Source organism: Takifugu flavidus, chromosome 4 (assembly GCF_003711565.1).
Source record: "Takifugu flavidus isolate HTHZ2018 chromosome 4, ASM371156v2, whole genome shotgun sequence".
NCBI classification, from domain to species: Eukaryota; Metazoa; Chordata; class Actinopteri; order Tetraodontiformes; family Tetraodontidae; genus Takifugu; species Takifugu flavidus.
The window spans coordinates 6,872,271-6,896,080 of record NC_079523.1 but is presented as its reverse complement, the minus strand read 5'-3'; the positions used below and the strand labels follow the sequence as shown (position 1 = coordinate 6,896,080).

The 23,810-nt window shown below is 43.2% G+C and overlaps 2 protein-coding genes and 1 long non-coding RNA gene across 6 annotated transcripts; all 3 read right to left on the bottom strand.

The window, feature by feature from the left end:
• Positions 1-1,118: 1,118 nt before the first annotated feature.
• LOC130524634 (bromodomain-containing protein DDB_G0280777-like) lies at positions 1,119-3,419 on the bottom strand. Its single transcript, XM_057030916.1, has 6 exons — positions 2,742-3,419; positions 2,479-2,541; positions 2,127-2,167; positions 1,776-1,990; positions 1,550-1,673; positions 1,119-1,399 (listed from the first exon to the last, which is right to left on the bottom strand). The coding sequence occupies exons 1-6, from the start codon at positions 3,399-3,401 to the stop codon at positions 1,156-1,158; spliced, it is 1,347 nt and encodes a 448-aa protein (XP_056886896.1). The 5' UTR covers positions 3,402-3,419; the 3' UTR covers positions 1,119-1,155.
• Positions 3,420-8,909: 5,490 nt separating this feature from the next.
• On the bottom strand, positions 8,910-12,033 carry LOC130524635 (uncharacterized). The gene is made up of 2 exons (XR_008950176.1): positions 11,511-12,033; positions 8,910-10,037 (listed from the first exon to the last, which is right to left on the bottom strand). It is a non-coding gene; the product is annotated as an uncharacterized LOC130524635 (long non-coding RNA).
• Positions 12,034-12,200: 167 nt separating this feature from the next.
• On the bottom strand, positions 12,201-19,047 carry LOC130524600 (trichohyalin-like). 4 transcript variants are annotated; one of them, XM_057030874.1, is made up of 20 exons: positions 18,365-19,047; positions 18,147-18,231; positions 17,981-18,072; positions 17,551-17,853; positions 16,978-17,046; positions 16,719-16,781; positions 16,367-16,407; positions 16,016-16,230; positions 15,792-15,915; positions 15,466-15,641; positions 15,240-15,363; positions 14,914-15,089; positions 14,688-14,811; positions 14,362-14,537; positions 14,136-14,259; positions 13,800-13,981; positions 13,558-13,636; positions 13,335-13,452; positions 13,041-13,145; positions 12,201-12,913 (listed from the first exon to the last, which is right to left on the bottom strand). In XM_057030874.1, the coding sequence occupies exons 1-20, from the start codon at positions 18,833-18,835 to the stop codon at positions 12,779-12,781; spliced, it is 2,982 nt and encodes a 993-aa protein (XP_056886854.1). In that variant the 5' UTR covers positions 18,836-19,047; the 3' UTR covers positions 12,201-12,778. The 4 variants fall into 4 exon arrangements, with proteins under 4 accessions (XP_056886854.1, XP_056886851.1, XP_056886852.1 ...); XM_057030871.1 differs by having other exon boundaries at positions 16,978-17,853; XM_057030872.1 differs by lacking the exon at positions 13,041-13,145 and having other exon boundaries at positions 16,978-17,853.
• Between the last annotated feature and the right edge of the window lie 4,763 nt (positions 19,048-23,810).

Sequence of the window (23,810 nt, the reverse complement as noted above, 5' to 3'; positions counted from 1 at the left end):
GTTTTTTGAAAGAGCTTTGAGTTTTTTTCTTCAAAATTAAAAAGACAAAGGAGGCCTTGAGTTACATGAGCTTGTGGCCATGTTTTGAGCTATTGTGAGTTTTAGGAGACCAATTTTTCAAAAACTTAAAATTCGAAAATCTAAAATTTAAAGTCGGTCATCTGTTGAGTTTCCGGTGACACCAACAAAGGGCTTACCTTTTGTCCCCCAAACTCACCTTGTTGGTCTGCAGTTGACTCTGTCTGCCCTCAACCGGTTTCTCCGATTTTACTTCATTCTGTTTTTTTTTTCCGTTTTCCCTTCAATTTCTTTTTTAAATTTTTAAATATGTTCCTGGAGGGAAATAAGCAGGAATTTAAAACCATTTAAAACTTATCATTTAGGTGGAAATAATAAATAGAAAATCTGACATTTCTTACAGGAAAGAAAATTTCTTTGGAGCTTCTGTAGATGTCATCGCCTCTGGTTGTGCTTTAGCAGAACGTCCAGCAGACGAAACTAGAAACGATTGTGTTGGGTTTTCTTATACTGTGCAGTATTTTACAATTTAATATCCTGATAATAACGTCTACACAAATCAAATATGCTTCACTGCAATGACATGTAATACAGTACAATATTCTAATAAACTGTATAGCTTTATATGGAACACACAACGAACCTTTACCAGGTTCCCCCTTCTTATTAACATCCAGCTTGTTGTCAGTCTCCTGTTCACTTCCCCCTGAGTCACTGGGTAGCCAAGGACGGATGGACCATATCCGCATGACCTCCTGCTGCTGACTGGTGTCTCCTCCAGTTTCAGATTCTTCATCTGAACTGATTATTGAGTAAGAAGGGTATCTGTGGTGTTGGAGAGACAGTTTTTAAGATCAGTCACACTGAAGAGTTTCAGCAAAAATATTTAAAGAGAGACGATCAATAGTCTAACATTGATGGAGGACGACAAGAAACAGTCTGGTTCAAAACTGAATTTTCTTCCATGGCATTGACTTACTTTGGTTTGGCTCTGGGCGTCTTGTCCGGTTCTGCCGGCTGGTCCAGGAGTTTGCTGACTGGTGCTGCAGGCTTTACCTGGATGTCTTTAGAGGGCAGCCTGAACTGAGATCTTGCTGGCATCTCTGAACACATAAAGTGACCATTTTAACACAATCATCAATAGTTCATCACAATGATTTGCATGTTTAAATTAGATTGGGAGGTGGACAGTGAGTGACCTCTATCAGGTTTCTCCTTCTTATTTCCAGTCAGCTTCTTGTCAGTCTGCAGTTCATTTCTCTCAGACTGCCTGGGTAGCTGAGGACAGCGGGACAATTTCCGCTTGTCCTCCTCCTGCTCACTGGTGTCTCCTCCAGTTTCAGATTCTTCTCCTGAACTGGATGTTGAGACAGAAGGGTATCTGAGGTGTTGGAGAAACAGTTTTTAAGATCAATCACACTGAAGAGCTTCAGCAAAAACATTTAGAGACGATCAATAGTCTCACATTGATGGAGGACGACAAGAAAGAGTCTAGTTCTAAACTAAATTTTCTTCCATGGCATTGACTTACTTTGGTTTGGCTCTGGACATCTTGTCCAGTTCTGCCGGCTGCTCCAGGAGTTTGCTGACTGGTGCTACAGGCTTTACCTGGATGACTTTACAGGGCAGCCTGAACTGAGATCTCGCTGGCATCTCTGAACACATAAAGTGACCATTTTAACACAATCACCAATAGTTCATCACAATGATTTGCATGTTTAAATTAGGGTGGGAGGTGGACAGTGAGTGACCTTTACCAGGTTTCTCCTTCTTATTTCCAGTCAGCTTCTTGTCAGTCTGCTGTTCATTTCTCTCAGACTGACTGGGTAGCTGAGGACGGCGGGACAATTTCCGCTTGTCCTCACTGGGTCTCTGGAATGTGTCACACTCCTGCTTTTGTAACAGGCATTCTCGTATTTTAGTCTCCTCCTGTTCACTAGATGTTTCGTCACTTGAGGAGTCATCAACAAATCTGAGGAGTTGCCAGATTAAATCAGTTAAATTCAAAGCCATGCAAAGCTGCTCATGAAGGTGTGACTATTTAAAGAGAGGAGAAGTATATTTTGATCTCCTTAATCACATTCATCACGCTATCAAATTTTCCTTACATCGTGGAGCTCTGGGTTGGAGTGGGCATGGAGACCTTCCCCTGTGAAATGACAGATCATTTTAATGTTTGCATGAAGTTGTACCTCAGTCCAAAGCGTTAAGGCCAGAGAGTCAGGGAACCGTCACTCTTAGGCTGAGACATTCATTATTTTTAAAAAAAAACTTGCCGAGCTCGAATGAATTTAAGTCTAGAATTTCCCCATTTGTGTTTTTCACCATACATCCATGGTGAAAATGCTCATTAACGTGCGCTGCACATTCTGGGGGATCGTGTGTTATTTCACTTCCTCTCTCAACCTAATTATGCAGCCTGTGTCAGAGTGGCAGCCGGTGTGAAGCTGACGTCCTTACCGTCTGCTTCCGGCTTTTGTTCTGCTCCCTCCTGTTTTTCTTCTGCACCCTGTGGTCCTGTTTCTGCACACACACACACATACATGCACACACACACACACAGAGACATTGGAACGGAGTCTGCATAAGAGATCACGAACTAAGATCTGTTTCAATCAGGCTCATTTTGAGCAGAAGGTTTAAGAATATCTCTATAAAGACCAGGTGAACATCTGAACCATTATTAGAACATCTGTAGGGACCGATTGAGTGTCATTGTTCACCTCATTCACATCCTTCAGGGTGCTGTTCTCTGACTCCAGCGTGAGGTTCTCCTGCTGCAGCTTCAGGATCTGTGCCTGGAGCATTGTAGTTTCCTGCTGGAGTTCCTCCTTTCCATTTTTAAATTCCTCTTTCTCCTGCTGCAGCTTTAGGATCTCTGCCTGGAGCATCATAGTTTCCTGCCGGAGTTCCTCCTTTCCGTTTTGAAATTCCACTTTCTCCTGCTGCAGCCTCAGGATCTGTGCCTGGAGCATCATAGTTTCCTGCTGGAGTTCCTCCTTTCCATTTTTAAATTCCTCTTTCTTCTGCTGCAGCTTTAGGATCTCTGCCTGGAGCATCATAGTTTCCTGCCGGAGTTCCTCCTTTCCGTTTTGAAATTCCCCTTTCTCCTGCTGCAGCCTCAGGATCTGTGCCTGGAGCATCATAGTTTCCTGCTGGAGTTCCTCCTTTCCATTTTGAAATTCCACTTTCTCCAGCTGCAGCTTTAGGATCTGTGCCTGGAGCATCGTGTTTTGCTGCTGGAGTTCCTCCTTTCCATTTTGAAATTCCACTTCCTCCTGCTGCAGCCTCAGGACCATTGCCCGGAGAATCGTGGTTTCCTGTCGCAGTTCCTCCTTTCCATTTTGCAATTCCACTTTCTCCTCCTGCAGGCTCAGGACCATTGCCCGGAGAATCGTGGTTTCCTGTCGCAGTTCCTCCTTTCCATTTTGCAATTCCACTTTCTCCTCCTGCAGCCTCAGGACCATTGCCCGGAGAATCGTGGTTTCCTGTCGCAGTTCCTCCTTTCCATTTTGCAATTCCACTTTCTCCTCCTGCAGCCTCAGGACCATTGCCCGGAGAATCATGATTTCCTGCTGGCGTTCCTCCTTTTCATTTTGCAACTCCTGCTGCAGCCTCCTGCTCTTTGTCTGCTCTTCAAGATTCTCTTGCTGCAGACGGAGGTTCTCCGCCTTCAGCCTCTGGTTCTCGGCCTCCACCTGCATCGCTGACTTCTCCAGCTTCAGATTTTCCTTCTTGTAGTGCAGCTCCAGCTTTTCCTGCTGCTCCTGGTTGTCAAAGGAGACAATGACATTCTGTTTTTCACCACATGGATTTACAGAAATGGTTTTGTCTGGACATCTGCCCAAACATTTCAGTCACATCACAAACCCAACAGCAGTGTGGTTCTTCTCCCTTTGCTGCTTGGGCTAGCTGCATCCTCAGACTGTTGATCTCCAGTTTCAGACTCTCGATCTCATTCTTCTGATCAATTTTAACCATTACTGGAAAGATGTAAAAAACAAGGTTTTTAGAGTCCACACCAGTGGAACATGAATGTGACTTGTGAAGTATTTACAGTTCTGGCACTGGTCCGGGTGACGCCGCAGCATGTGTTTCTGGAGGAAGAAGGCATTCAGGTACTTCTTCTCACAGTGTCCACACTGAAAGTAAAGACAACAGAGCCAATATTTAACTTTTTTTTCCAAAAAGCAGACCTTTTGACTGACTTTTGTTAAAACAATGGTTTTAATATTCCTCAGGAGCGAGGCTTTAACATCTGAACGCTACCTGGATGCCGTTGTTGATGTTTGTTGCAAACAGAGTTTGTTGCTTTTTAATAATAGTTCCCCTGGACTTCAGCTCAGAGACCATCCCCTTCATCTTCTCCTCCTGTTCCTTATTCTTGTCCTGAAGCTTTTGGCACTCTTCCTCACTGGATTTCAGCTTATCCTCTGTGTTTTGCAAGCCAGAAATGAGTTTTTCCTGGCAATGATGCAGCCACTCCAGTGACAACTGAGCCAGCCGAAAGAGTTTGACTAATGTCGGGTCTGCGGGGGACATGCACCGCGGACACTGCACAGTCTCCAAGCTGCAGTAGGTGACATCACTGATGTATTCCTGAAGGGCATTGATATCTACCGTCCTCACCAGTAGATCAATGTTCAGAACATTAATCCGTCGCCAGTCCACGTTTCTTTTGTCTGAGCTAAAGTTGAAGCCAAGTTTGTGATGGTCTCCTTTCTGGAATGCCATTGTCATGGAGTGTATCTTCTGTGGATAGGACACATGAATAAAGTGAAGTGACTGAATGATAAAAAGTGACTTCCCAATTCAAAAGACCTTAAACTCCCACAAAATAAGAGACAAGAGAAAACCCTGGAAGTGATGCTGCAGAAATGTTGGCCAATCGACCTTCTGTGGGATACTTAGCCTACTATTAAACATGCCCGTATAGGGCGGAGCTGGGAAATGGCTCCTAAACGTACAGTTGGAAACAATCTTGTTACGAACTATCCATAAATATAATTTCTTTATACATTTCAAAAGGCCTACCGCAGAACAAATGTAGTCAATCTGCTGGTGCAATAAAGCTGATTGTTGTTGGTTGTAAACTAAACATATTTTTATTACATATATGGTTGATAAAAGAGGATAATGGGCTTTCATATCAAAGAGATTAAACATAAAGGATATTAAAGAAATTGTTTGACTGTCGGTCTGTCATTTAGCAATTTTAATCAGTATTGGGCCAAGTTGTGGTAAAAGCAACAAGTTTTAGAAGTTCTCTTCAGATTACCAAACATAGATGTGACCAATTATTAAAAGTCATTTGGAAAACAGTGGAGGTTTTTTTTTACACATAGACCCATGAAGAGAAGAAAAATGAATTGCAGTCATAGCTGAAAACTCATTTTTACATTTATGTGTTGGAGAAAGAAATGAGAAACACAAAAGTGTGCACTTGTAAAGGCTGAGCATCATTCCCAAAATCTAATTATAATCATGTATCTGTGAAATTTCCCTGTTCTCCACATTCTCCCACCATAACCAGTCCCAAAGCTTTGAGATAACCCTGATAACACCACGCATCCTGCAAAACCTTCTGTGGGATAATTAGCCTGCTATTAAACATGCGCGTATAGGGCGGAGCTGGGAATTGGCTCCTAAACGTACAGTTGGAAACAATCTTGTTACGAGCTATCCATGAATATAATTTCTTTATACATTTCAAAAGGCCTACCGCAGAACAAATGTCAATCTGCTGATGCAGTAAAGCTGATTGTTGTTGGTTGTAAACTAAACACATTTATATTACATATATGGTTGATAAAAGAGGATAATAGGCTTTCATATCAAAGAGATTAAACATAAAGATATTAAAGAAATTAAAGACAATCTGAACATGGTAACCAATCATGAATGAAACAATCTATTCCATTCTATTTTCAGAAACCCACAAACCCAGATGGAGCAAATCAATCAACCAAGCATCTGCTACAATCTAAATCGTCTCTAGGTGCTTTACAGAAGAATCCCAGGGCCTGACCCTCAACAAGCAACAGTGGCATGGAAAAACATGCCCATAAATGGCAGAGCTGGGAAATGGCTCCTAAACGTAAACTTTGAAACTATCTTGTTTTTTGACCGTGCTTAGAAGTAGAGCAGTTGCGTTTATTTGGGGGACACGAGGGTGACGTGTGTCCTCAAAAACAAACAAACCAGTATGAACCCAGCAGCTCTGGGACGTCAAGCGTTCCTTCCAACCTATTTGATTCAGTCTCTAGCTGTTTTTTTTTGTCTGCTCATCCTCACGTAAAAACAGTCAGCAGAAGGGCGATTGTGGGAGAAGCAGCCTTCATCCTTCATCTCAGCTTTATTCTCCCTCTCGTGCGTTCCTCTTGAGTTTGTCTTGTTTTCCACTCCTCCACTCCTCCTGACATGTAATACAGTACAATATTCTAATAAACTGTATAGCTTTATATGGAACACACAACAAAACTTTACAAGGGTTCCCCTGCTTATTTACAGTCAGCTTGTTGTCAGTCTCCAGTTCATTTCCCTCTGACTCACTGGTCAATTGAGGACAGCAGGACAATATCCATATGTCCTCCTCCTGCTCACTGGCGTCTCCTCCAGTTTCAGACTCCTCACTTGAACTGGATGTTGAGACAAAAGGGTATGTGAGGTGTTGGAGAAAGTTTTTAAGATCAGTCACACTGAAGAGTTTCAGCAAAAATATTTTGAGACAATCAATAGTATAACTGATGGAGGACGACGAGAAAGAGTCTAGTTCAAAACTGAATCCTCTTACATGGCATTGACTCACCTTGGTTGGGCTGTGGACGTCTTGTCGGGGCTTACAGGCAAAGGCCTGGTGGCCGGGGCTATTCCCAAGGGACCGGACCGGGGTGCAGCCCGAAATGGCGACATATGCCCGACTTCCTGTAGACTCCCCACCCACAGGAAGATCCATGAGAGGAAGGTCTCATGCTGTTGTTTGTGTCTATGGGCCAAACAGAAGCACAGACACCCAGCCTTGTTGGAGTCCCTAGGAGGGGGGGGGATTAAAAGTGCTCTGACTGGGGATCCCATCCTTCTACTGGGGGACTTCAACACCCATGTGGGCAAAGACAGTGACACTTGAAGTGGTGTAATTGGGAGGAATGGCCTCTCCGACCTGAAACCGAGTAGTGTTTTGTTATTGGACTTCTGTGTTCATCACAGTTTGTCCATAACAAACACCGTGTTCATGCAAAACGGTGTCCATTCGTGCACATTTGGACACTTGGCTGAGGAGAGGGGCTGCACTGTCAACCACTCACAAACTAGTGGTGAGTTGGATTCACTGGCAAGGGAGAAGGCTAAACAGGCCCAGTAGACCCAAATGTAATGTGAGGAGTTGTTGAGAACATCTGGCTGAGCCCTCTACCAGGGAGATCTTCAACTCCCACATTCAGAAGAGCTTCACGCTGTTGGATTGCAATACCTCTCGTGTGTCACTGCCAATCCGCGTGTTCTTTAAATGAAGACTTCAAGTAAACAAATGTCAATTTCAAAATGTATTTAGCATACAGAATCAGTTCAAGATACAAATATTACAGAGCTCTGGGCCAGTTCATAACCCTAGCAACAACAAAGTCAATTGTCAGGGCATGAAGTCTGACGACCTAACTATCCCTTGACCCAGTCTTTTATAGAAAGATATATGTAAATTATTGATGCTAATTCAGTCCAATCCAGTCCTTCTTCTTGGATGACCCCATCTTCTTCTTCCAGCCTCCTTTGGTGTTGGTGTGGTCCTTCTTCTCCATTATCTTCTCCAGATGGCCAGGTCCAAAGTCATATTCCTGCCAAGGAACTTATCAACACCAGTAAACTACGTTGTCATGTTTTACGATGGGGGTCTACCATTTCCTGTCTGCCTGGCTCCAACTGTCTGACCAGTATTCAGGTCAAGGAAGGGTCAACTGACTTGCTTATGTGTATTCCTACTAAAGAGTATATAGTATTTCTAACTTCTAAACTAACTGTAACATAAAACAAAAACATATAGTATAACACATGCTGACAAGATAAAATAATTCTCTTCAACGCATATCCCAAGGGAGGCTGGGGGACATCGAGTCGGAGTGGACCATGTTCCCTCCCTCCATTGCTGATGCAGCAGCATCAAGCTGTTGACGCAAGGTCTCTGGTGCCAGTTGTTGCGGCGGGCCACAAACATGGTGGTGGACATTGGAAGTAAGGGACTCTGTCAACCTTAAGAAGGAGTTCTATCTGGCCATGTTGCCCCATAAACCTCCCCAAACAGCAGGCCAAGCAGGTTGCAGCTCGGGCTGTCCAGGAGGCAAACACTTGTGTCTGGGAGGAGTTCGGGGAAGCCATGGAGAAAGACTATGGGTCAGGCGAGAAAAGATTCTGGCAAACCATTCGGCGCCTTAGGAGGGGGAAGCAGTGCTCTGCTAATTTTTGATAGTGCAGACGGGGACCTTCTGACCTCTACTGGGGATATTGCCGGACGGTGGAAGGAATATTTCGAGGAGCTCCTCACTGTCCTGGCTGGCACGCCTCTGCAACATCGCATGGCATTTGGGGACAGTGCCACTTGGGTGGTGGTACCTCCTTTTAAAAAGGGCAACCGGAGGGTGTGTTCCAACTATAGCAGGATCACACTCTTCAGCGTGCCTGGCAAGGTCTATGCCAGAGCACCGGAGTAGAGAATTCGACCGATAGTTGAACACTGGATTTCATAGAAATGATGTGGTTTTGGTCCTTTCTGTGGAACACTGGGCCAACTCTATATCCCCTGCAGGGTGCTTGAGGGTTTATGGGAGTTTGTCCTGTGGTATATTTTCTTCTGGTGGTAATCGAGAGGTGTTGATGAGGAAGGAATCTTCGCAGACACATACTTGGTTATAAGAGATGTTTATTGGAGAGAACAGTCAGGTATCAATCAGACACCGCAGCTTGCACGAGGGAGTTTTTGCGGGTGAAATGGTGAAGATCTCCAAAGTGCTTACTTCGATAACCCCTTCTTATATAGTCAGGTAAACACATTCTTCTCCGATGACCTCATAACACAGTATAGCCAACCAAATGGAATAGAGTCCAGTTATTATCAAAAATGGAAGCAAGGCATCATGGTACACATCCTCGTGTGAAGAACAATGAGGAGCCTATGGACCCCAGTATCACCTCTTATCAGCTTCTCTTACGGGAAAGAAACAAGATATCCATCACAAACATGAAAAGAACAAGGGCCGCAGGACACCTGTAAAACATATCTTGAGATGGCGTCAAGCTGGCTGAAAAACAAATTGTGGCTTTACAAAGGTCAAGGCCTGCAGAGAATAGAGGCATAGACTTCAGATACTACATAACACTCCCCCCCCACCGAAATTGCGCAAAGTAAAAAAGATAATCAAGTTTTATTGAAGTTGACGGTGACCAATAAAGTAGGATAATTTGATGCACATGAGCAAAAGATTGATTGGGTAGGAGTAATTCATATATGAAAATTCAGTGGACTGTGAGAGCAAGTCTCTGATGGTCCCTCTGTCTATGGTGATCAGCTACGGTACTCCAAGCAAATTTTGCAAAAAGGTTATATTCAGGGAGAGTTTGGCAAACACAAATGAGACACTCAGAAACAAAATCAAAAAACTGTCCATGGTCAAGCTGGTCAACCCATCGGACCTTACCTCGGAACTTTCCCTGACTAAGTACTCATTTCCCTATTCACCAAAAACCTGAGTTTTCATAACATCTGCCTACTGATGAAATCCCCCAAATAACTTTATTGACAAAAACCATGTGTGTGTGTGTGTTAAACACATCAAATTGCAGTTTTTTGAACTTGTACTTCGTAGTCCCCTGATGAAGGATCTTCAGGTGATTCACATCTTCAGTTGTTCCACATCTTCATTCAGTGTCCTCCAGCATCTTTCACTGTTCATTTTGAGTGAGTCCATTCGAACATAGTTGTCACCCCAACGTAGATCCCCAACTACTGTCCTGGAAACAGATCTGGCAGTATCCTTGCAAACAAAATATTGGTTTCATTAAGAGGAATACAGTACAAACATATCAGAGCATGAGTATCATATCTCAATCGAATATACTGCATATTTATCAACCATCTTGTCAGAAATGTCCTCATCTGAATCAACCAAAGCTTTATCACTTAAGAGCGGCATCTGGGTCTCATTGCCAGGCATCACCACACCAATCCAATGCAATATCAACACCTTGGCACAGGTCAATGACAAAGTGCAAAAACAAACTATCACACTACGACTGCACCGAGAACCTGAAACAACACAGCTCCCATTGGATGTAACCTAGATGTAATCTAAAGCCATGTCATCTTTCAACAACGTAAGTCTGTGACTCCTCTGAGCATTGGAAAGATGTTCAAAGCCTCTTATGGTTTCATTAGTGATATTGTCAATATTTTCGGCAAGAAATACAACAACATACCACGGAAACCAACCGATACCCCATTTTTCTCCTAGATTTTTCTCCAATGGATAGATTCAAGATTGTGAAATTGTGCGAGTTCTCTCACTCTCCTAGCACCCGAGGCAGCAGTAAAATTGCTGGTAGAATTGGTGTCATCTGAAGGCGGGGTTGTACCACTGGTGCCACTTTGTTCTGAGCCTAGACACAATGCGACAAGTGATACTATGTTGGCGAACCTTTGACCTGGACAGCAGTTCAACGCACAACTTCAAATGGACCTTGACGACACTCGTCAAACCACTTCCTCCGGAACACCTTTACAAATACCTTATCTCGTGGTTTCACTGTGGTGCTCGTCGAGCCTCTGTTGCGCCTCTTCCTGCTGCTGCCTTTCAGAAACATATGTGGGTATTCTTTTATGAAGAATAGCCAAATAGTTAACTTAGGCATGCATTTCATACTCAAGAAGTTCCAGACTTGGGCCTTTGCCACTTGTGCGCCAAGGAGTTGGCATTCGTCTGCCTGTCGCTAGTTCATGTTCAGGAACCCACAAACTCAAATGGAGCAAATCAATCAATCAATCTTTATATAGCATCTGTTCCAATCTAAATCATCTCTAGGTGCTTTACAGAATCCCAGGGCCTGACCCTCAACAAGCAACAGTGCCATGGAAAAACATGCCCATATAGGGCAGAGCTGGGAAATGGCTCCTAAACTTAAACTTGGAAACCATCTTGTTTTTTGACCGTGCTTATAAGTAGAGTAGTTGCATTTATTTGGGGCACACGGGGGTGATGTGTGTACTCAAAAACAAACCAGTATGAACTCAGCAGCTCTGACACATCATGCGTTCCTTCAAACCTACTTGATTCGGTCTCTAGCTGTTTTGTTTTTTTTTGTTGTCTGCTCATCCTCACGTAAAAACAGTCAGCAGAAGGGCGCTTGTGGGAGGAGCAGCCTTCATCTCAGCTTTATTCGCCCTCTCGCCCGTTCCTATTCATTGTCCAACATCCCGAATTCCTCTTCTTAATCATCTGAATCAGACTCACCGACCGGTTCCGCTTCAGCGTTGATTTTGTGAAAGCTCTTACAATACATGAAGACGGTATTATAGCCCATGCGTCTACAATCCACCCGCATATGGTGGCATAACTTGCCCGCCGCTGCCTCATAGATGTGGCTGGGCGCCGTTATCTTGTCGCGGCAGTAGGTGCGGAAGATGGCCGCCCTCTCCTGGTAGTCCGCGGGCAGCCGCTGCGCAACAGTTTTCCTCGCGCGTATGGAGAGATGCCGCCGCCTCATAAAGCGAAAACACTAAGATTGCTCGATTGCCATTTTCAGCCGCATATTCGATGGCCTGCAGTTTAAAGTAAGCCTCATTCATATAGGTCTCGCTTGACCGGCACCATTTTAAGGGATCCTTACGCGTAGGTGTCGCTAATCGATTGGCGGAGCGTTTACCGTAGTGCACCTACCAAAGGCACACAGCAGACACAAGGCGCTCCATATTAGAAGGCGCACCGTCGATTTTTGAGAAAATCTCAGTGTTTTAGGTGCGCCTTATGGTCGTAAAAAAACGGTAGTTACTCTTTCACAACACTTAAGCCACAGTGAAACATGGGGTCCTCATTAATACAAATATTTGGACACACACACACACACACAGAGGGTTGTGCTTGTTTTCAAGATTCAAGATATACTTTATAAACCCCCATAGGGAAGTATAGAAATAGAATAAAATAAAATACAAATAAGATTAGAATGTAGGCATAGAGATAAAAACAATAATAAATTATAAGCATATTTACATACATATAGAATAATATAGAAATAAGATTAAAACATAAGCATTAAACAATTAATGTAATTGAATGGGTTTGGAGGGCACCTGAGCTGATGCATAAATCCAGTCAAGAGAGTACAGCTCTGACAGAGAAGGAGGAATTATACAGTGTAATGGCAGGAATGACTTCCTCTACCGTTCTTAGACGCTGCTTCTCAGTTTGTCCACTGTGTTATGGAGCGGGTGGGAGGGATTGTCCAGGATTTATTCCCATCCACTTGCACATCCTAATCAACACAGTCAACCTTCAAAGTTCATCCATACAAAGTGAATCTATGAGATCGCGCATGTTTCAGTTGCTAAAATCGCGCGTGTCAACATTCAATTAAATTTATTTGATAAAACATCACATAAATATTCTGGACTGCACATACTATAGAATTTACTGAGCTAGTAGCTCACTATACATTTCCATCAACATGACTGCTGGCCGCTTCTCCTGCATGGCTCTTTCTTTAGGTCTTCCCTATTAGTTTACTTTTTAGGGCGGAACCACGGATACTTGTTCACAGTTGTCTTCTGCTCTAGCTGGCTGGCTGCTGGCTGGCTGCTGGTTGCTGATCTTTTAATACTTATATTCTGGTGGCTCTTCATCCGCTTTTGCTGGGTCTAGAAAAGATGGACAGAGCTGTGAAAGGTGCGCCTGGATTTTCTTCTAATTTGTTGCTGTTGCTTTTCTTATATGTGGCAAAATGACTTTGTCGGCTTCAATGTCCCATCACTGCGTCAGTCTCACCTTGGGTTTCTGGGCCTCCACGATTGTCTCGGCTGAGTTGACGTCACTAACTTTTGGCGGTGATTTTATTCCAAATGGTTTTTTGAAAGAGCTTTGAGTTTTTTTCTTCAAAATTAAAAAGACAAAGGAGGCATTGAGTTACATGAGCTTGTGGCCATGTTTTGAGCTATTGTGAGTTTTAGGAGACCAATTTTTCAAAAACTTAAAATTCGAAAATCTAAGATTTAAAGTCGGTCATCTGTTGAGTTTCCGGTGACACCAACAAAGGCCTTACCTTTTGTCCCCCAAACTCACCTTGTTGGTCTGCTGTTGACTCTGTCTGCCCTCAACCGGTTTCTCCGATTTTACTTCATTCTGTTCTTTTTTTTCCGTTTTTCCCTTCAATTTCTTTTTTAAATTTTTGAATATGTTCCTGGAGGGAAATAAGCAGGAATTTAAAACCATTTAAAACTTATCATTTAGGTGGAAATAATAAATAGAAAATCATTTGTTTTTCCAGAAATCTGACATTTCTTACAGGAAAGAAAATTTCTTTGGAGCTTCTGTAGATGTCATCGCCTCTGGTTGTGCTTCAGCAGAACGTCCAGCAGACGAAACTAGAAACGATTGTGTTGGGTTTTCTTATACTGTGCAGTATTTTACAATTTAATATCCTGATAATAACGTCTACACAAATCAAATATGCTTCACTGCAATGACATGTAATACAGTACAATATTCTAATAAACTGTATAGCGTTATATGGAACACACAACGAACCTTTACCAGGTTCCCCCTTCTTATTAACATCCAGCTTGTTTTCAGTCTCCTGTTCACTTCCCCCTGAGTCACTGGGTAGCCAAGGACGGATGGACCATATCCGCATGACCTCCTGCTGCTGACTGGTGTCTCCTCCAGTTTCAGATTCTTCATCCGAACTGATTATTGAGTAAGAAGGGTATCTGTGGTGTTGGAGAGACAGTTTTTAAGATCAGTTACACTGAAGAGTTTCAGCAAAAATATTTAAAGAGAGACGATCAATAGTCTCACATTGATGGGGGACGACAAGAAAGAGTCGAGTTCAAAACTGAATTTTCTTCCATGGAATTGACTTACTTTGGTTTGGCTCTGGGCGTCTTGTCCGGTTCTGCCGGCTGGTCCAGGAGTTCACTGACTGGTGCTACAGGCTTTACCTGGATGTCTTTAGAGGGCAGCCTAAGCTGAGATCTCCCTGGCATCTCTGAACACATAAAGTGACCATTTTAACACCATCACCAATAGTTCATCACAATGATTTGCATGTTTAAATTAGATTGGGAGGTGGATAGTGAGTGACCTCTACCAGGTTTCTCCTTCTTATTTCCAGTCAGCTTCTTGTCAGTCTCCAGTTCATTTCTCTCAGACTGACTGGGTAGCTGAGGACAGCGGGACAATTTCCGCTTGACCTCCTCCTGCTCACTGGTGTCTCCTCCAGTTTCAGATTCTTCTCCTGAACTGGATGTTGAGACAGAAGGGTATCTGAGGTGTTGGAGAAACAGTTTTTAAGATCAGTCACACTGAAGAGCTTCAGCAAAAACATTTAGAGACGATCTATAGTCTCACATTGATGGAGGACGACAAGAAAGAGTCTAGTTAAAAACTGAATTTTCTTCCATGGCATTGACTTACTTTGGTTTGGCTGTGGACATCTTGTCCAGTTCTGCCGGCTGCTCCAGGAGTTTGCTGACTGGTGCTACAGGCTTTACCTGGATGTCTTTAGAGGGCAGCCTGAACTGAGATCTTGCTGGCATCTCTGAACACATAAAGTGACCATTTTAACACAATCATCAATAGTTCATCACAATGATTTGCATGTTTAAATTAGTTTGGAAGGTGGACAGTGAGTGACCTTTACCAGGTTTCTCCTTCTTATTTCCAGTCAGCTTCTTGTCAGTCTGCAGTTCATTTCTCTCAGACTGCCTGGGTAGCTGAGGACGGCGGGGCAATTTCCGCTTGTCCTCCTCCTGCTCACTGGTGTCTCCTCCAGTTTCAGATTCTTCTCCTGAACTGGATGTCGAGACAGAAGGGTATCTGAGGTGTTGGAGAAGCAGTTTTTAAGATCAGTCACACTGAAGAGCTTCAGCAAAAACATTTAGAGTCGATCAATAGTCTCACATTGATGGAGGACGACAAGAAAGAGTCTAGTTAAAAACTGAATTTTCTTCCATGGCATTGACTTACTTTGGTTTGGCTGTGGACATCTTGTCCAGTTCTGCCGGCTGCTCCAGGAGTTTGCTGACTGGTGCTACAGGCTTTACCTGGATGTCTTTAGAGGGCAGCCTGAACTGAGATCTCGCTGGCATCTCTGAACACATAAAGTGACCATTTTAACACAATCATCAATAGTTCATCACAATGATTTGCATGTTTAAATTAGTTTGGAAGGTGGACAGTGAGTGACCTTTACCAGGTTTCTCCTTCTTATTTCCAGTCAGCTTCTTGTCAGTCTGCAGTTCATTTCTCTCAGACTGCCTGGGTAGCTGAGGACGGCGGGACAATTTCCGCTTGTCCTCCTCCTGCTCACTGGTGTCTCCTCCAGTTTCAGATTCTTCTCCTGAACTGGATGTTGAGACAGAAGGGTATCTGAGGTGTTGGAGAAACAGTTTTTAAGATCAGTCACACTGAAGAGCTTCAGCAAAAACATTTAGAGACGATCAATAGTCTCACATTGATGGAGGACGACAAGAAAGAGTCTAGTTCAAAACTGAATTTTCTTCCATGGCATTGACTTACTTTGGTTTGGCTCTGGGCGTCTTGTCCAGTTCTGCCGGCTGCTCCAGGAGTTTGCTGACTGGTGCTGCAGGCTTTACCTGGATGACTTTCGAGGGCAGCCTGAACTGAGATCTCGCTGGCATCTCTGAACACATAAAGTGACCATTTTAACACAATCACCAATAGTTCATCACAATTTTGCATGTTTAAATTAGGGTGGGAGGTGGACAGTGAGTGACCTTTACCAGGTTTCTCCTTCTTATTTCCAGTCAGCTTCTTGTCAGTCTGCAGTTCATTTCTCTCAGACTGACTGGGTAGCTGAGGACGGTGGGACAATTTCCGCATGTCCTCACTGGGTCTCTGGAATGTGTCACACTCCTGCTTTTGTAACTGGCATTTTCGTATTTTAGTCTCCTCCTGTTCACTGGACGTTTCGTCACTTGAGGAGTCATCAACAAATCTGAGGAGTTGCCAGATTAAATCAGTTAAATTCAAAGCCATGCAAAGCTGCTCATGAAGGTGTGACTATTTAAAGAGAGGAGAAGTATATTTTGATCTCCTTAATCACATTCATCACACTATCAAATTTTCCTTACATCGTGGAGCTCTGGGTTGGAGTGGGCATGGAGACCTTCCCCTGTGAAATGACAGATCATTTTAATGTTTGCATGAAGTTGTACCTCAATCCAAAGCGTTAAGGCCAGAGAGTCAGGGAACCGTCACTCTTAGGCTGAGACATTCATTATTTTTAAAAAAAAACTTGCCGAGCTCGAACGAATTTAAGTCTAGAATTTCCCCATTTGTGTTTTTCACCATACATCCATAGTGAAAATGCTCATTAACGTGCGCTGCACATTCTGGGGGATCATGTGTTATTTCACTTCCTCTCTCAACCTAATTATGCAGCCTGTGTCAGAGTGGCAGCCGGTGTGAAGCTGACGTCCTTACCGTCTGCTTCCGGCTTTTGTTCTGCTCCCTCCTGTTTTTCTTCTGCACCCTGTGGTCCTGTTTCTGCACACACACACACATACATGCACACACACACAGAGACATTGGAACGGAGTCTGCTTAAGAGATCACAAACTAGGATCTGTTTCAATCAGGCTCATTTTGAGCAGAAGGTTTAAGAATATCTCTATAAAGACCAGGTGAACATCTGAACCATTATTAGAACATCTGTAGGGACCGATTGAGTGTCACTGTTCACCTCATTCACATCCTTCAGGGTGCTGTTCTCTGACTCCAGCGTGAGGTTCTCCTGTTGCAGCTTCAGGATCTGTGCCTGGAGCATTGTAGTTTCCTGCCGGAATTCTTCCTTTACATTTTGAGATTCCACTTTTTCCTGCTGCTGTTTTAGGATCTCTGCCTGGAACATCGTAGTTTCCTGCCGGAGTTCTTCCTTTATGTTTTGAAATTCCACTTTTTCCTCCTGCAGCCTCAGGATCTGTGCCTGGAGCATCGTGTTTTGCTGCTGGATTTCGTCTTTTCCATTTTGGAACTCCACTTTCTCGTGCTGCAGCTTTAGGATCTCTGCCTGGAGCATCGTGTTTTGCTGCTGGAGTTCGTCCTTTCCATTTTGGAACTCCACTTTCTCCTGCTGCAGCTTCAGGATCTCTGCCTGGAGCATCGTGGTTTGCTGCTGGAGTTCCTCCTTTCCATTTTGAAATTCCACTTTTTCCTGCTGCAGCCTCAGGATCTCTGCCTGGAGCATCGTGGTTTGCTGCTGGAGTTCCTCCTTTCCATTTTGCAATTCCACTTTCTCTTCCTGCAGCCTCAGGACCATTGCCCGGAGAATCGTGGTTTCCTCTTGGAGTTCCTCCTTTCCATTTTGGAACTCCACTTTCTCCTCCTCCAGATTCAGGATCTCTGCCTGGAACATCATGACTTGCTGCTGGCGTTCCTCCTTTTCATTTTGCAACTCCTGCTGCAGCCTCCTGCTCTTTGTCTGCTCTTCAAGCTTCTCGTGCTGCAGACGGAGGTTCTCCGCCTTCAGCCTCAGGTTCTCGGCCTCCACCTGCATCGCTGACTTCTCCAGCTTCAGTTTTTCCTTCTCGTAGTGCAGCTCCAGCTTGTCCTGCTGCTCCTGGTTGTCAAAGGAGACAATGACATTCTGTTTTTCACCACATGGATTTACAGAAATGGTTTTGTCTGGACATCTTCCCAAACATTTCAGTCACATCACAAACCCAACAGCAGTGTGGTTCTTCTACCTTTGCTGCTTGGGCCAGCTGCATCCTCAGACTGTTGATCTCCAGTTTCAGACTCTCGATCTCAGAATTCTTCTGATCAATTTTAACCATTACTGGAAAGATGTAAAAAACAAGGTTTTTAGAGTCCACACCAGTGGAACATGAATGTGACGTGTGAAGTATTTACAGTTCTGGCACTGGTCCGGGTGACGCCGCAGCATGTGTTTCTGAAGGAAGAAGGCATTCAGGTAGTTCTTCTCACAGTGTCCACACTGAAAGTAAAGACAACAGAGCCAATATTTAACTTTTTTTTGTTTTTTCGAAAACCAGACCTTTTGACTGACTTTTGTTAAAACAATGGTTTTAATATTCCTCAGGAGCGAGGCTTTAACATCTGAACGCTACCTGGATGCCGTTGTTGATGTTTGTTGCAAACAGAGATTGTTGCTTTTTAATAATAGTTCTCCTGGACTTCAGCTCAGAGACCATCCCCTTCATCTTCTCCTCCTGTTCCTTATTCTTGTCCTTAAGCTTTTGGCACTCTTCCTCACTGGATTTCAGCTTATCCTCTGTGTTTTGCAAGCCAGAAATGAGTTTTTCCTGGCAATGATGCAGCCACTCCAGTGACAACTGAGCCAGCCGAAAGAGTTTGACTAATGTCGGGTCTGCGGGGGACATGCACCGCGGACACCGCACAGTCTCCAAGCTGCAGTAGGTGACATCACTGATGTATTCCTGAAGGGCATCGATATCTACCGTCCTCACCAGTAGATCAATGTTCAGAACATTGATCCGTCGCCAGTCCACATTTCTCTTGTGTGAGCTAAAGTTGAAGCCAAGATTGTGATGGTCTCCTTTTTGGAATGCCATTGTCATGGAGTGTATCTTCTGTGGATAGGACACATGAATAAAGTGAAGCGACTGAATGATAAAAAGTGACTTCCTAATTCAAAACACCTTAACCTCCCACAAAATAAGAGACAAGAGAAAACCCTGGAAGTGATGCTGCAGCAGAAATGTTGGCCAATCGACCTTCTGTGGGATACTTAGCCTACTATTAAACATGCCCGTATAGGGCGAAGCTGGGAAATGGCTCCTAAACGTACAGTTGGAAACTATTTCGTTACAAACTATCCATAAATATAATTTCTTTACACATTTCAAAAGGCCTACCGCAGAACAAATGTAGTCAATCTGCTGATGCAATAAAGCTGATTGTTGTTGGTTGTAAACTAAACATATTTATTACATATATGGTTGATAAAAGAGGATAATGTGCTTTCATATCAAAGAGATTAAACATAAAGGATATTAAAGAAATTGTCTGTCTGTCTGTCTGTCTGTCTGTCTGTCTGTCTGTCTGTCTGTCTGTCTGTCATTTAGCAATTTTAATCAGTTTTGGGCCAAGTTGTGGTAAAAGCCACAAGTTTTAGAAGTTCTCTTCAGATTAACAAACATATATGTGACCATTTATTAAAAGTCATTTGGAAAACAGTGGAGTTTTTTTTACACATAGACACATGAAGAGAAGAAAAATGAATTGTAGTCGTAGCTGAAAACTCATTTTTACATTTGTGTGTTGGAGAAAGAAATGAGAAACACAAAAGTGTGCACTTGTAAAGGCTGAGCATCATTCGTAAAAACTAATTATAATCCTGTATCTGTGAAATTTCCCTGTTCTCCACATTCTCCCACCATAACCAGTCCCAAAGCTTTGCGATAACCCTGATAACACCACACATCCTGCAAAACCGTCTGTGGGATACTTAGCCTGCTATTAAACATGCTCGTATAGGGCGAAGCTGGGAAATGGCTCCTAAACATACAGTTGGAAACTATTTCGTTCCAAACTATCCATAAATATAATTTCTTTACACATTTCAAAAGGCCTACCGCAGAACAAATGTAGTCAATCTGCTGATGCAATAAAGCTGATTGTTGTTGGTTGTAAACTAAACATATTTATATTACATATATGGTTGATAAAAGAGGATAATGGGCTTTCATATCAAAGAGAGTAAACATAAAGGATATTAAAGAAATTGTCTGTTTGTCTGTCTGTCTGTCTGTCTGTCTGTCTATCATTTCGCAATTTTAATCAATTTTGGGCCAAGTTGTGGTAAAAGCCACAAGTTTTAGAAGTTCTCTTCAGATTAAAGATCTGAACACGGTAACCAATCATGAATGAACAATCTATTGAATTCAATTTTCAGGAAACCACAAACCCAAATGGAGCAAATCAATTAATCAATCAATCAATCAATCAATCAATCATCAATCTTTATACAGCATCTGTTACAATCTAAATTGTCTCTAGGTGCTTTACAGTATCCAAGGGCCTGACCCCCAACAAGCAACAGTGGCATGCAAAAAATCCCCTTTAACAGGGAGAAACCTTGAGCAGGACCTGTCTGTCTGTCTGTCTGTCTGTCATTTAGCAATTTTAATCAGTTTTGGGCCAAGTTGTGGTAAACCACAAGTTTTAGAAGTTCTCTTCAGATTAACAATCATGGATGTGACCAATTATTAAAAGTCATTTGGAAAACAGTGGAGTTTTTTTTACACATAGACCCATGAAGAGAAGAAAAATGAATTGTAGTCGTAGCTGAAAACTCATTTTTACATTTGTGTGTTGGAGAAAGAAATGAGAAACACAAAAGTGTGCACTTGTGAAGGCTGAGCATCATTCCCAAAAACTAATTATAATCATGTATCTGTGAAATTTCCCTGTTCTCCACATTCTCCCACCATAACCAGTCCCAAAGCTTTGAGATAACCCTGATAACACCACGCAACCAGACCCAAATATTTAACATTATTCTGCTCAGGAGACACATCGACAATTCCCCGCTGTATCTGTCGTGTTGTGCTGAGGAAGAACGCGGCACTGAAAAGCGACTTCAGCCGCACCATCCCCTTTTTGAGGCCACGGACTCATCTTCAGCTTATTGACCCGCCCCATTTAGAATCACATTAAGCATCCAGTCCAGGCCCAAACACATCCACAGCCTGCCAGCAGCTGAGAAATGTAGCAACAAGAGGATAAATAATAACAGGGGACTCTATTAGAAATCCTCTTTGTTTAGTACAGACGGTATTGATTTTGAGAGAAATGTTTCTCAGTGTCTTCTCAGCAGCCCCCCCTCAGACAACAAAATAACACTTTATGCCTTTTAATTTGTGTGTTAATGGCATATCAACGGTCATCTCATATTCCCTCTCTGTGGGCTCCAGAATGTCTTCAATTGTTGCAGTCAAGGCATCAGAATTGGATTATCTAATCTGATTTGCACATTTCTAGCACTCCAACATCTTTCCTGCCTGTTTAAAAATGAGGATGTAATGAGGATTTATGCTAGTTGTGCACAGGCTCGGAGGGCTCGCAGGTCTGGATCAGGCAGAAGGAAATACTGGTCTGTTTCGCAAAATTATCCGGGAAGTTGAACGCACCTGTTGCAACCTTTGGCAACACTTTGGCAACATATTATTGTAGAATTCATTAAGTCTCTGCCTCTCTTATGTTTTGAGCTCGTTTATCCATCCATATGGGCGGTGATGGCACCCCCATATGAAGCAAAAGGCTACCAAATGAGTCCCAAGGCCAGCAAGGAGGGGAGAGAAAGGGGGAAGGTGGCGTTGGGAAAAACGCTGCGAAGAAGACTGCAGGGTTGGAACCAATTAGGCCAGGAGAGGCTCCCTCCACCTGCACTACAAGACCCCCAGGGAGCGCCCCGGTGACAAGATGAGGGATCATCATCATTACCATTATTTATTTGCTAAGCAGAGGCCGACTCTGGGGCCAATCCTAATAGGTTCTGCGACTAGCAATGAGGGGGGGGCACCTAGGCTGCTCGAGGAGGAGGAGGAGATAGTTAATGCACTGGTGAAAAGCCTGCATACATTTGGAGACATCAGCTCACTGGATTAAGCTCAAGTCAATGTCATTTAATCAATTAAGCAGACCTGTTAAAGGCCCCTGAACTATCACCAACAATGTATGTGGTGCCGCTGGTGGTTCAGTGTTCTGTGAGATGTGGTCAGGTCCAACAGAGCCTCAGATCATCTCTGATTATTGTTGTTATCAAAGTTATCAGAATTGGCTCTTCTCCCACGCGTCCTCATGGGTTCTCATAGGTTACACCATCTTCCTCCCACAGTCCAAAGACAAGAACGTGGGGGTTGAGGTGAATTCCACCCTGGAGCGGACCTTTTCTGCCTCTGTGGTCTGAGAGCATGAAGACTGCAAATACTTGGGATTGGCAGTTCAAACTGTTCCCAGCAAGCAGGGCGACAACTGGGACCTTGGCTCTGTTTTCATCATCAAATTCTTTATCAGCTCAGCCAGAGCTGATTCTGGCAGCAGTGCTCCTCCATCCATCCATCATCCATCCATCCATCCATCCATCCATCCATCCATCCATCCATCCATCCATCCATCCATCCATCATCCATTCATCCTTAATATAATATGGAAGGAAGGATGAATGGATGGATGGATGGATGAATGGGTGGGTGAATGGATGGATGGATGGATGGAAGGAAGGAAGGAAGGAAGGAAGGAAGGAAGGAAGGAAGGAAGGAAGGAAGGAAGGAAGAATGGATGGCCGTGGATTTGATTGGAAAAAACAAATTTTACTTAATAAAATGGCAGAAATGTGTGGTCATACTCCAAATGCATTTTTAACACGTATGAGTCGGAAATATTAATATTTATTTATATATACTTTCTTTTTTCTTTTTTTCACATCACTGTTCCATCCACACATTTTTCATTGTGCTGAAGTTAAATCTTTGTAGTGACCACTAAAACAATGACTTTGTTCTCCATTAGCCATTGTGCCTCAGCATTTAGAGTGTGTTTGGAGTCACAATCAATTTTCAACAAGGCTTTAACGTCACACGGTGTCTTGAAAATCTCTGCATTCCCATAAATGTTTCTACTCAAATCATTGTACTGATTTGGAGAATTACAAGATTTTTGTGACTATTAATGCCATCCATCCATCCATTCATCCATCCATCCATCCATTCTTTCTTTCTTTCTTCCTTCCTTCCTTCCTTCCTTCCTTCCATCATCCGTCCATCTTTCATCCATCCATCATCTATCCATTCTTCCTTCCTTCCATCCTTCCATCTTTCCATCCATCCATCCATTCTTTCTTTCTTTCTTCCTTCCTTCCATCCATCCATTCTTCCATCTTTCCTTCCATCTTTCCATCCATCCATCCATTCACCCACCCATTCATCCATCCATCCATTCATCCATCCATCCATTCATCCATTTTTACCACTTCACCCCTTAACAAGGTTGTGGTAATAAAAAACGTGTCCTTGAAATATTTAGTCTTTAATAAATTTAAAACATCCAAAATGTTAAAATGTGATCAGAATATGGACTTGTTAGAGTTAGGGTTAGCTCCAGGGTTGGCTCCAGCATCTGTCCTAATCAGGAATACACAGAGGTTAACAGGAAGGAAGGAAGGAAGGAAGGAAGGAAGGAAGGAAGGAAGGAAGGAAGAAGGAAGGAAGGAAGGAAGGAGGAAGGAAGGAAGGAGGAAGGAAGGAAGGATGGATGGATGGATGGATGGAGGATGGATGGATGGATGGATGGATGGATGGATGGATGGATGGATGGATGGATCACAAGCGTTACACTTAGTTTTTGATACGCTGTTTGTGCTGCGTAAATAATGCAAGAGCGACCTCTGTTGACTTATATAGTCACTACACAATAAACTGTAATGGGTCCTTTCAGATTTATTTCACATATTCTACCTCTTAAATTGTAATTCGTAACCGCAGAAAAGTTGCCTTATTTTTTGTTTCACCTGACTGCTTTTAAATATGCAAT